Consider the following 13180-nt stretch of genomic DNA (forward strand, 5'->3'; position numbering starts at 1 on the left):
TGTCTGGCACCCAGCCTTCCTTTCCAAGCTGTCTGATGGTATGCAGGGGTCCTCTTTGAATGGTTATTAGTTAAGATTATTCTCTGAGCGGAAACGATATGTTGCTCTTGACATTCTCTCAAGATCTCCTTATGGAAGCTGGTTTCCCACAAGACAGTATTTTAGGACTGACTATATTCTTTGTCAACATTCTTGGATACTCCTCTGCACAATTTGGAAGATAAACACTTTGTGCAGAACAGTGCACCACACTTCTGCGATGCAGGCTGCTGCAAGCGTCCATCTTTGCGGATCTGGAAGAAAAACAAACAAACAAAAAAAAACAGGAGAAGCCTATGCTCTCACTTTGTCGCTCCCCAAGGATAAACTTCTTGATCCCCAGTCTTCTTATCTGGTCAATTCCTGGGAGAGGTGAAATCCCCAGAGCTCCTCAACATCAATATCCATTACAAACTGTCGTCTTGGGCAGACCAGATCACCAGACTGGCTTCAAAGACAGTCAAGCGCCTCTATTCTCCACAGAGCCAAGCCTATTCTGAACCACTTGTACAAGGTCTTCATCTGAAGTATCATGGATTATGGATCACTACTCTGGGCTCGTGCAGCTGCTTCCCATCTTGTTCTCCTGGAGGCGTTAGAATCCAAAGCAATCTGTTATTGGCATAACTCGGCAGGAGGTAGGTGCCAAAGGTTTCCTTCTTGCCCATCGCAGGTAGAATGGTGGGCTCTGTTTTATATCACTTCATTTCTTGCCTCATTTCTCCTGCCCTCTCATCCATAACCTCACACCATGGCTACCCTTTGCAATTCCAAACTGAATGCTCATCTCCATTCCTAAGTTTCTGTATTCTCTAATCTCTGGAACTGGCTGACTTTGTCTGTTGTCTTGTGCTCCTCCCTCTCATACTCTTATTTTTTCCATTAAAATACTTTTTAGATATAATATCAAGGGTCATAGAAGAACAAGGTAACAAATGGTAAAAAGACAATGAAGTTACAGTGGGGCAAAGGATGAAATCAACAGGACATTGATTGAAAGATTCTAACTGCCATAGAAGCAAGGAGAAGCTGACGTTTCGGGTGTTAACCTTTCACCACAGCAAACGAGAGGGTGCGGCAACACAGTGGGACACAAGGTATGTTTAATGTAGGTTAGGCAGGGTTAGTGGGGGTAGAAAATATTGTGGATTGGGCTAGAAGATGACATGAGATGGTAGTGCATCATCAGCTTGGAGCCCTGGAGGGAAGAGTGGAATTGAACATCCTCAGGAAGGAAATTCCCCCCAAAAATGGAAAACAGGAACAAGAGAGTTGAGTTGTGCAGAAAGACTGGATTTTTGGCAGTTTAACCAGGAAGAGGTAACTGGAAGAATTCATCCATCCTGAAGTTGCTGGGGAGGGTTGTAGGGCTGAGAGAGCAGAGGGAACTAGATCAGAGGAGAGAGTAAAAAATAAAATAAAAATAGAACGGGCACTCATAGAGCGCATACCTTCGCCGCCACTACTTTTTTTGTTCTTGGTATGAGTGTGGGGAACTGGTTTCATATGAATGGTCATATGACACAAACTACATATCTATAATGTCATGACCCCCTCCCCGACTTTCGGGGGCTACGGACTAAACAACAATCAACTCACGTCGTTCTGGCGAGTCTTCACTCGCAAGCTCGGTGAATACAACGTTTCAACAAGAGAAGGTAATCTCGTTTGATGCTGGTTTCATGCAAATCGAATAAGAATTGACTGAGTTATGCCGAAAACCGCATATTTTCAAGGGCGTGACCCCCCCCCCCGACATTTTACCCCAACCGGTGACATGTGTTATGACGTCATTGTGTCACAAGATTGGGCATTAAATTCTGAACATTTTGGTGCTGGGTTCATGTAAAGCGGACAAGAATTGACCGCGTTATGACAAAAACCGCATATTTTTCAAGGTCGTGACCCCCTTGACATTTGACCCCTAACTGGTAACAAGAGTATGGGCGTCATTGTGTCATATTGCATATCACAAGATGAGGCGTTGAATTCTGAACATTTTGGCATTAGTTGCATGCAAATTGAATAAGAATTGACGGTGTTATCGTAAAAAGACGATTTTGACCTTTTCGTGACCTTGACCTTGACCTTTGACCCGAACGATCCCAAAATCTAATCGAATGCTTCCTGGCTAATAACCAATCATCCCACCAAATTTCATGCAATTCGGTTTAATACTTTGAGTTATACGAATCACAAGATTACAAATAAATAAATAAATAAATAAATACACGCCGACCAAAACATAACCTTTCGCAGAATGTGAAGGTAATAAAAAACAGAGAAGCCTCCGACCTGTCCACAATGCAAGAACAAGAAGCCGTATGCATCAATCTCACTGCACAAGATGCCAATAATGGTGAGAACTCGACATTCCACAGATTCCAGAGAAAGATATGATGCTGTATGTCAGGTCAGGTCAGGCCAGATTAAATCTGTGACTTGCCACAGGTATCATGTAAACCTGTACTAACCTGTTCCATGGTCGGGTTGTCGGCGACTAAACCGTCTCCCCCACCAGGCTTTTTGGTGAGGAGGGTGTTTGGATATGGACACCCAGCAGGATTAAAAATAAAACCTGTCAAAGGGCGGAGGAGCTCCTTGTGAGCCAACGGCCATCCATATCTAGTGTGCCCAACTGTGTCTGCAGACGTCCTCCTGCAGTTGGGTTACTTTTTATTAGGAGGTTGGTGGCAGGATTTGCACTCTGGCCACCGTAAAACCCTTCATTCCGCAAAACACAAAAACGCAAAGAAATCTGAAAACCCACTCCGTTGGAGTTCCTCCTGTGCAGCTTACCTTCGCAGGGCAGCTCACCGGATGACGGGATTGGGGCAAAGCCTTCGGGACCCCCAATCTTTGACGATAGGAGGGAAACCACGGGGTAACATTCCTGGGTCAGATTGCGGGAGAGTGTGTCGGAGTGGTGCTGAGGTGTCGTCCACCAGACGGCGGTCTCCTTGGATCAACCTGAGGCGGTCCCTTCGGGTGGGTGCCTGGAATGTCCTATCCCTAAGAGAGGACGATCAACTGTCTCTGTTATCATCTGAGCTCAAGCGTTTGGACATCGGTATTGCAGCACTCTCTGAGGTTCGGAGACCGGATTGCGGCGAAATCATGGTGGGTGGTTACACCTCCTATTGGTCTGGTCACTTTGATGGTTACCATACTCAAGGAGTTGCTGTAGCTATGTCCAATAAGCTGACCCCAATGATAATTAAGGTAACACCGGTCAACGAGCGTATCATGAGATTAAGGATTCGTCACTCCTTGGGTGTCATTTCCCTGGTCTCTGTTTATGCTCCGACTGAGGCGAGTGATCTCACCGTGAAGGATGCATTCTATGCCACGCTCGAATCTGTGGTTATTCAGTGCCCCAGACGAGATACACTTCTAGTCTTGGGGGATTTCAATGCATCGACTGGAACTGATAGGGATGGTTATGAAACATGTGTTGGTCCCCATGGGTCAGGAACTATGAACCAGAATAGCACTAAGTTCCTTGACTTTGCAAGAAATCATGGAATTAGGGTGGCCGGTTCATAGTTTCAGCGCCCACAAACTCATCGCTGCACTTGGTATTCCAATGCTGGCGGTGTGGCAAAGGAGATTGATCATGTCGTCGTTGATGGTCGCTGGAGGATGATCCAGAACTGCAGGGTCGACCGGAGTGCTCAGTTCCTCAATATTGACCACCGGCTTGTTGTAGCAACTCTGAAGCTGCACCTTAAATCCGGGAGAATGGTACCATCCCAGCCGGCTGGATGTTGGCAAGCTCAAGGATGAGAGGGTAGCTGAGGAGTTTACGAACAGGCTGAGTGGAGATTTGGGGGGTCTGGGTGCTTTGAGGGGTCCTGAAGAGTTGTGGAGTGTCTTCAAGACCACAGTCCTTGATGTTGCCGGTGGATGTATTGGAACTCACCGCAGGGCAAAGAAGAATTTTGTCTCTCAAGGGACACTGGATACCATTGACCAGAGTCGAAGTGCCAGGCTGAATGGCAGAGCTGAGCTGTTCAGGGAGCTGAGGCGTAAAACTGTACGTGCGCTAAGGTGGACAAGGAGGCCTATGTGCGAGGAATCTGTGAGGGGTTAGAGCATCACCTGTGGACAGGTGATTCCCATCCTGCTTACAAGGGAATTCGCGCATTGCGTTCACCCAAGCCCATCCCTCGGTGCACTACAGTTAGAGCAGAGGGTGGTCGGTCTTGACAGGGGAGTCCGGAGCTCACCCCCCAATCAACTGTGGTCCACCTTCGCTTGTGGAAACACGGGCTGCGGTGAACCGGTTGATTCGGGGTAAAGCTCCAGGGATCTGTGGCATCCATGCTGAACTTCTCAAGGCTGGTGGAAATGCTGCACTCGTGTCATTGCATGCAGTTCTGTGCTCTGCCTGGAACACAGGTATCATCCCAACTGACTGGAAGAGGGGACTTGTTGTCCCTCTTTGGAAAGGGAAGGGTGATCGCCAAGACTGCAACAACTACCGAGGGGTGACGCTGCTCTCAGTGCCGGGCAAGGTCTTTGCTCGGATAATTCTTGAGAGGATTCGCCACCATCTGCTTGAGCACCAGCGTCTAGAGCAGTCAGACTTTACACCAAAGTGGTCAACGATTGACCGTCTCCTTGCTCTTCGGGTCCTCACCGAACGCAATCAAGAGTTTTAGCAGGGGCTGCTTGCAGCCTATGTTGATCTCTGTAAAGCATTCGATTCAGTGAATCGGGCTGCCCTCTGGAGGATTCTTGGTCTTCGTGGGGTGCCACCAAAACTGATCGATCTGATGTCTGAACTCTACTCTGGTACTGAGAGTGCTGTGAGATGTGGTGGTCCCATCCCTGACTTATTTGCAGTTGTTACTGGAGATTGTCAGGGGTGTGTACAGCCCCCACACTTTTCAGCACTTGTGTGGACTGGATTATAGGGAGGATGTCAGAGATATCAAGCTCTGGTGCATCGTTTGGGAATGTCAAGATCTATGACCTTGATTTCGGAGATGATGCATTCATCTTTGCGGAGACTTTAGATATCCTTTTGGGGGCCCTCGAGGTGCTGAATGAGGAGTCGGAGCCGCTGGGATTACAGGTTTCCTGGGTCAAAACTAAGATCCAGGCTTTCAATGACATCTTGGATGCTGCTGTCCTGTCTGTGCCTGTTTGTGGTGAGGATGTTGAGGTCATGGAGAGATTCCCTTCCCTTGGCAGTGATATTCATGTCTCTGCTGGCTGTGAGTCAGAGGTCAATAGACATCTGGGTCGGGCCTGGGGAGTCATGGATTCACTGGATCATGGGGTGTGGCGCTGCCGGTACCTGTGCGGGAGGACGAAAGTCCGAGTATTCAGGTCCTTGGTGCTTCCAGTCTTGCTCTATGGATGCGAGACTTGGACTCTGACGAAGGATCTGAGATGCAGACTTAATTCCTTTGGTACCAGGTCTCTTCAGAGAATCCTTGGCTATCGCTGGTTGGACTTTGTGTCCAACGAGCGGTTGCTGAGAGAGACTCGGATGAGATTTGTTACCTGCATAATCCGCGTGTGTCAGTTGCGGCTGTATGGACATGTGGCTCGTCTTCCTGACGCTGATCCTGCACACCAGATTCTCTCAGCGAGAGAGTCTCTTGAGTGGAGGAGGCCAATGGGCCGACCACGTGCCTCGTGCTTGCAGCAGGTTGACCAGCATCTCAAGGAGATGGTGGTGGGCCTGGCATCTGCCTGGGGGATGGCCAGACGGAGGCCCCTGGAGTACTGGACGAAAGTGGACGCAGCGACGCGCTGCTCTGGCGTATTCTCTCATACCTGACCTGACCTGATATGATGCTTGAGTACTAGCTCATCAGGAAAGCAGTCGGTGTTGCAAGCCATGAATAGTTCTGATTTTCAAGGAGTGATGGAACGACGGATAATGCCAGGTCTGCGGCTGGCTTTGAAGGCCAGCTTTACAATGTGCACAGCCCAGGAGAGATCATGGCTTGACATGAGGCCGAGAACTTTAAAAGACTAAACCTCTTCCAGTGGCTGTCCATGTAAATAGATTGGTGACCTCATTTGATAATCCTCCCAGAGGGACAGTGTAAGACTGAGATTTACCAGGATTGAGAGGCACGTTCCATTTATGAGAAGAGCCTCGAATAGAATCTCGATAAACAAAGAGCAATGCAGCTGCCATCTGCCCATTATTGGGAAGGGGTGCTGTATGACGACATGAAATTATCTGCAAAAATGGAGAGGGTATTTAGAGCATTAAAGAGGTTGGTTATGGAGATGATGACAAAGACTGGGCCGAATATACTGCCTTGGGGTAGATACTTCATCCTTCACTCGGAGAGAAGAGGATTCCATTAATCACAACAGGTTGACTGGACGAGTGGAGGAAGTCAGAAAGCCAGCCTCCAGCCTTGTATGCCACAGGCAGTGGACTTGGCAAGCAGAGCAGGATGCTCGGCTGTCGAGCGCCAGAGATATATCTTAGTTACATGGATCGTTGAGATTTAGGCCCTTCAGCCATTGCTGAGAAAGGAGCAGCGGCATGTCCAGAGGTAAGTGATTGGGCCGGTCTCTAAACTGATGGTTGGAGATCAGGCTGCTTTAAAAAGAGGAAAAACCCGATGTCAGCAGCAATTATTGATTCCACAATGTTGTTGATAATTGGAAGTAAGCTTACGTGATTGTATTTAATGAGAAATAGTCCCATCATACGTTTTCCTATATCCACCCTTGCTCTCTTCTACCATCAATGAACCCCACCCAACCTCTACCCCTCGTCCTCCTTCTCCTTCTCCCCCACCCCTTCCTTCCAATCATAATCCACTTGTGTGCCACACATTTGTCTCTCCATCCCTCACTTTTCCCTGCGAGTCTGTGAACCTGCTGCCCTCTGTCATTTAGCTTCTCCAAGAGCCAAGATTTTGTGTTAAAAATAAACAAACAACGATCGAAAAGATGCATTTTCCAAATGATCCTACACACAGGCAGCACTTATCGAAAACGAGGACAAATGTGTCCAAGAGCAACGTCCTAAAGGTTTTGTCGGCTAAAATAAAGAATAAAAAAACAACTTCCGATATTTCGTCACGTGCCTTGATTAAGCCAATAGCGAGACCCGTCATAATGTATTGACGTATTTACGATATATAGTGTATTTACGAAATATATAGTGCATTTACGAAATTACAATACGATAAATGGAATAATCTTTAAATAGTAACGTGAACTTTTCGAAACTTTAAAGCAAATGTCCGAATATATTTAAAAGTTCACGATAGACGCTCTCAAAAGGCACGGTCAATGCGAGGATGTGTAGATGTGCTTAGTATTTAAGGAGATCCAGATCTTGTATATACAAGAGCCGAATCCTAGAGGTTAAGGTTTTGTCTTCACAAGAAGAAGAACAAGAAGAACAAGAAGAACAAGAAGAACAAGAAGAACAAGAAGAACAAGAAGAACAAGAAGAAGAAGAACAACAACAACGCCGAGCTCTCTATGAGCAGCGCTCGCATGCTACCAAAAAATGTACCTGTTGTGTTCACGCACCGAATAACTGCTCCCTCAATCCAACTCATTCTGGTTTAATGCTGTCTATAATCAACAGGTCTGAGAGAGAAAGGTTTGGAACACAAATGTTTACTTTTGCTTGATGACCTACTCCCAACCGCCCCCAACGCCCCCAACCACCGCCAACTCTGCTTGGAATTTCTGAAAATTTATCCAACATCATTTACATTGACTACATTTAAAGACAGCAAGAACACTCAACGTTTGAGTCGTTCAATGATGGATGAAAAATTTAACCTCGGTGTAAACATTTTCAGTGATAAATGAAAGAAAACTGGACACACAACCGCAAAACAATCAAAAACTAAATACCGGCAAATAAAAAAAGGAAACCATACACCTTGTTTAGTTGTTATTGGAATATTTTGTTTGTTTGTATATGCAAATGTGCGTCGGGAGTAATTTGATTGAGAGTGTAAGAACAATAATTAAAGTCAAAGTCGAGGATTACATTTATTTATTTATTTATTTAAATAGAAAGCAGAACTTGAACAGAAATGCATATACATAATCATGCAAGATGCAGCACCATACAGGTGAATAACATCAAACATATTTAACCAACAAGTGTTTTGTATACCTACAAGGAGAGGGGGGAACATGTGATGGAATTAATAAATTAAATTAATGAGCAAACTCCACAATGTTGCCCACATGCAGAACCTGAAAAATCAACAACTATTCACCTGCAACATGACCTACACAATAAAATCGTGGGCGAAGTAACCAACAAGAGCTGCCACCACAACCGAGCATCATGGAATGTGCAGGCTTCAGCAGCCACACACCAACTGTTGCACTCAAGCAAACTCGACATCAAAACAACGTCAATGTGTCACTCGTATGTATAATCATAAAACCCCAAATGATCATGTTGCCAGCTGCAGTGGGGTTGACGCAGCGAGCTTAAGAGCCCAGTTGCGAGAGACAAATCACGTCACCCGGTTTTGATTAGTCAAAATAAACGGGATAAATAGCACGTGGGTGCAAACGTGTGTGCGGTCAAAAACACAAATTCCAAGCAGCAGGTTATCGTGTTCAAAAAAGAAAACCCTGCACTTTGGCGGCCCGTTAAAACTTGAGTTTGTTGTTGAGCCATCTTCTCAAAATCTCAAAATTATGTAAGTTGAGGTAGTTACTCTACCTTGATGGAGATCATGTTGACGGTAATGGTGGTCATTGTACATGCATGCGGTGAAAGGACGTTCGTCAAACAGCTATGTTGGTTTATCAAGCCAAACAGTTTCAATGAGGAAGTGATCACAGGTGCAATTGGCACGCACTGGAACAACTTGTCTACTTTGCTGTGAGGCCCTTCTCCTTCAAGCTATCTTTTGACATCGACCCTTTCTATCAAAGATGCCTCTGAACCATCTGTGGCTATTCATGATCCTGCATTATCATTCAAAAGATCAGCCCTTTTGGCAAGTCGTGCATCAGGTTTACCACCTTTCCTCATTATCTTACTCTCGTTTAAAACCCATGCAGTGACCCCATGAGCCTCGAAGAATGATGAGCCACCAGCAAAGATCAAATGTCATTTCAGGTTCATCACGATAGGCAAGTGAAGAAAATTGATGCTTATGTGCAGACAGTCAGCCAAATGGCATGAGGATTCTCCTCTTCTTCTTCTTCTTCTTCTTCTTCTTTCGGCTGCTCCCGTTAGGGGTCGCCACAGCAGATCATCCGTATGATCCGCATAGTGATTTGGCACATGTTTTACGCCAGATGCCCTTCCTGACGCAACCCTGGTCGCCTCTTACGACACAGGGATATGGTACACCTATTTTAACCAGGGTATACACTGGTCCAGAAAAGTGGTACTCATTTTGCCGACCTCGGAAGGATGACAGGCTGAGTCAACCCCCTGGTGTATTAATTCAGTAGCCCAACGGGGCTTGAACTCAGGACCTTTTGGATCCCAAGCCGCTGCCCCAACCACTGCGCCAACACCAGGCTGGCATGAGGATTCTCCATTTTTTATAATTTTTATGGAGTCAAGGCTCGTGGAAGAGCTAGAACACTGAATGGATGAGGATGCAACAGAACAAACAGAACAGTGTAGAGGGGGGAAACAATAACAGCAGGAGGAGGAGATTGGAACCATACTCTGTGCAGAGCGTTGGTGCTGCTTAAGCAGTCTCCTTGGCTATTTGGCACAATCCTGGATGGGTCGCCACTCCGACACAGTATACCAGCAAGCTGGCACTCATTTTGCCAACCTCGGAAGGTTGATGGGCCGAGTTCACCCCACCTGGTATCAATTCAACAGCTGAGCGGAATTTGAACTCAGGACCCTAGGATCCAAAGCCCGCCACCCTAACCATTACCAACACCAGGCATATAACAGCAGGGTTGAAGGACAAAATATGTGGAGATTTGGACAAACAATGGGTATGGGAGAAATGAGGTGTTGGGGACGACAAATGGGTTGGACACATCAATCCTCGGTACAATCCTACAATTGTATTCCTCGGTACAATCCTACACTTAATGGGGAGGGGAGGACGGAGTGGATGGAGTCGGAAAGGACTCATGGAGTGGACACGGGGATATTAAAATTCTGAAGGTACAGCTACATTCATTAGTTATACAACAAAGCCCGAATCCTCAAAAAGTGTTTTATGCAGAAAATAGGTGTGGTTCGTTTCTAAGAAACAACATACCGATCACAACTATTTGCCGCAAGCAGGTTTGTGGTCAAATCGCATGTAACAAACAACAAATATACATCAAGAAATTTTAAAGAAACAAAACAAAAAAAAAAAACATGCTTGTGCGATCTTGACTCTTCACGTGTGAAATAGGAGGCACAGAAAAATTATCTAAAACTTGGGTAATACCTTTGGAGCAGCTGAGACAACAGCAGATGTTACTATTACATGAAGTCTTCATAACTTTTACTGCACAATACATTCATTCATCCAATGATTACTCGAAGGCTTATCAGGTTAAGTGTATAACATTCTAAGATTCAACTCCAACGTTCTTCGCGCTCTCCACCTTAGGATGCATCCGATAAAGTTGAGGTTGGTGGCACAGATAGTGTACATCCATCCATCCATAGGGACCATACTCTGTGCAGAACATTGGTGCTGCCTTAACAGTCTCCCAGGCTATTGGGTACAATCCTGGACGGGTCGCCACTCCAACACAGTATACCAGCAAGCTGGCACTCATTTTGCCAACATCGGAAGGATGACAGGCAGAGTCAACCCCACCTGAAATTAATTCAACAGCCGAGCAGGATTTGAACTCAGGATCCGAGGATCCCAAGCCCACCACCCAAACCATTAAGCCAACACCAGGCATATAGTGTACATGCTTTGTCCAAATCTTTCATAAACTGGCTGGCCAGGCCTGATATCCTGTTGAAAGTTGCAGGAATTTGGAACTTGGCTAGGGTGCCGGTGATAACTATTTTTCAAAGGACACAGTGGGATCATTAACATGTGCAGACTAATGCTAGCAGATGGGACACCAAGCTTAATGTCTATCCAATGGGGCGGCACACCTTAGAATGAAACATCAATCCAACAGTGTATAATCATGTTGGGAATCAAACCCAGGTTATACAGCTCAAAAGCAAATATGCTACCTCCACACTATCCAATTGGACTTCCCCCTCCCGCCCTCCCAAGTCCTTCACTCATTTCCTGAAAATGAAATTCATGCTGCCCATGAGCACTTCAAAATCCATCATGACGTACAGTCGTCCAGCAAACGATCCATATAGGGGTTTTTTTCCTGACCCTCCCAATGGTAAAGAATCAATTTTAAAATTCTAGTCACCGGATCCGGATCCGGATCTTCACCAAAATCAAATCAATTTGTCCTCATCACACACCCAACCTGCCCACCAAATTTAATCCCAATCAGTCCTCAACCTTTTGAGATATCCCGCACACAAACAAATACAGACAGACAGGGGTGAAAACATAGTCTCAGTCCACTTTCAGTGGGTGGCGATAACAATGGTAAATTAATATGGGAGGAGTGGCTGGAGAAGAGAAAGGAAGTTTTGAGGAGAAAGAAGTGAAGGGAGGGGAAGCCAGCATGTAAGAGCATGTGCAAAGGGGAAATGGTTGGGAGGGTGGCGAAATCAAAATTGAACCATAGTTGTGCACATCGTTAATAAATGGCCCCTAATGTTGTGACCACAGCTCGAATCCCATATACGATCGAGTGGTCCATTGTCTCGCAATATTTTTGCATTTTAGGAATCATACAAGTTCATTAATGATCTTAACTTTCGGAAAAAAAAAAAAAAAAAAGAGGGAGAATGTAATTTCCATTAAAAAAATTGCAGGACCACTTTGTGGTTTAACCAATGTCAGCGCAACCACACAATGTTTTATGTCACTTTTTCCTCTCCACGTCCACTGCAAAAATGAAAAACAAAAAACAAAACAGTTGGCTCTTCTTGGCATGGCTGTCTGTGTTCATTTGATAGAATATTCACACATGGACTACTTTACAAAGCAAAGAGGTTATCTGATAACTGGAAATATGGAGTGATGTCTTGATCATTAATGCTCAAGGGGCTTCAAACTTACCGGGTTCCACTTTGATAACCTTGATGGCTGAGAGTTCACTCGTGTGCACATTTCTTGCCTGTGGAGTACACAAGCATGGGGTAAGAATACGAAATGAGATGTACATAACCAAAACGTTCTCCATCGAGGTGGTGTGTGAGGGGCAGTTCCTGGTCATGGTTTGCAGGTGACATTGTATCAGCAGATTTATACTTAACTGGCTGCAGAATATTTCTTATTCAGAGAAATATACAATACACATCATATGAAAATGTCCAAAAATTTTTTTTCACAATTATTACATGAACCGATTCCACAGTTCATATTTTCCACAAAAAATGCAATAAACAGACTTAATAAGAAAAAGAGCAATCAGAGATTGCAGACCCTCGCCAGGACTGCTTTTGTGTGGTGTATTTTGTGTGCCGTTTGTGTACTGGTGGGTTAACAAATTTCTAAGAGACATAATTAGAACTGCCACTTTATAGCTGCTGGCAATGATGAATGGGTACCAAGACGTCAGGCTTTGATCAGACACCTGACCCTGACGTTTTTACCTCCACCACCGAAGGTGAAGGAGGTTATGTTTTCACCCCTTTCTACCTGTTTGTGTGCACGATATCTCAAAAAGTTGTGGATGGATTGGACGAAACTTGGTGGACAGGCTGGGTGTGTGGCAATAATGAATCGATTTGATCTTGGTGAAGATCCGAATCTGGATCCGGACACGATGATTATTTAATTTTTAAAGTGATTCTTCACCATTGAGAGATGGGGCGAAAATCTATATTTAGCATGATATTTGAAAAATGTATTGGGCAGGATATGTTCTTGTGGGTCAGGCATTGAGTGGCAGAGGTATGCACTCTCCCAAGTGCCTCTCTAGTTTTATTATCATTATTAAATTGAATTTAGAATGGGATTAAAATAAATTCAATTCAAATGAAATGGAAGACCAAATGCAGGCCTGCATTGGATTAATCAGAAGGAAGGAAAAAGCAAAGTGTCATCCCAAACAAGGAAAAAGCAAAGATCAAGTCATCAGAAGGAACCTGGATAGT

At 45.2% G+C, this 13180-nt stretch overlaps 1 protein-coding gene across 3 annotated transcripts in view; it reads right to left on the reverse strand.

Annotated features, from left to right (window-relative positions):
* Positions 1-13180, reverse strand: part of LOC147027839 (mitogen-activated protein kinase kinase kinase kinase 5-like) — a 180226-nt gene that overhangs the window by 91440 nt on the left and 75606 nt on the right. For 2 of the 3 annotated variants that reach the window (XM_085877497.1, XM_085877496.1), the window contains one exon: positions 12141-12198. The exons of the other annotated variant lie outside the window; for it this stretch is intronic. Coding sequence is in view for 1 of the 2 variants with exons in the window: in XM_085877496.1 (XP_085733622.1) it covers positions 12141-12198 (58 nt within the window). In the remaining variant the exon portion in view is untranslated. The remainder of the gene's footprint in view (positions 1-12140; positions 12199-13180) is intronic. 3 annotated transcript variants of the gene reach the window in all.

The sequence above is a fragment of the Eptatretus burgeri genome, chromosome 4 (genome assembly GCF_056783735.1).
Source record: "Eptatretus burgeri isolate ZD-2024b chromosome 4, Ebu_testis_v1, whole genome shotgun sequence".
In the NCBI taxonomy this organism is placed as follows: domain Eukaryota; kingdom Metazoa; phylum Chordata; class Myxini; order Myxiniformes; family Myxinidae; genus Eptatretus; species Eptatretus burgeri.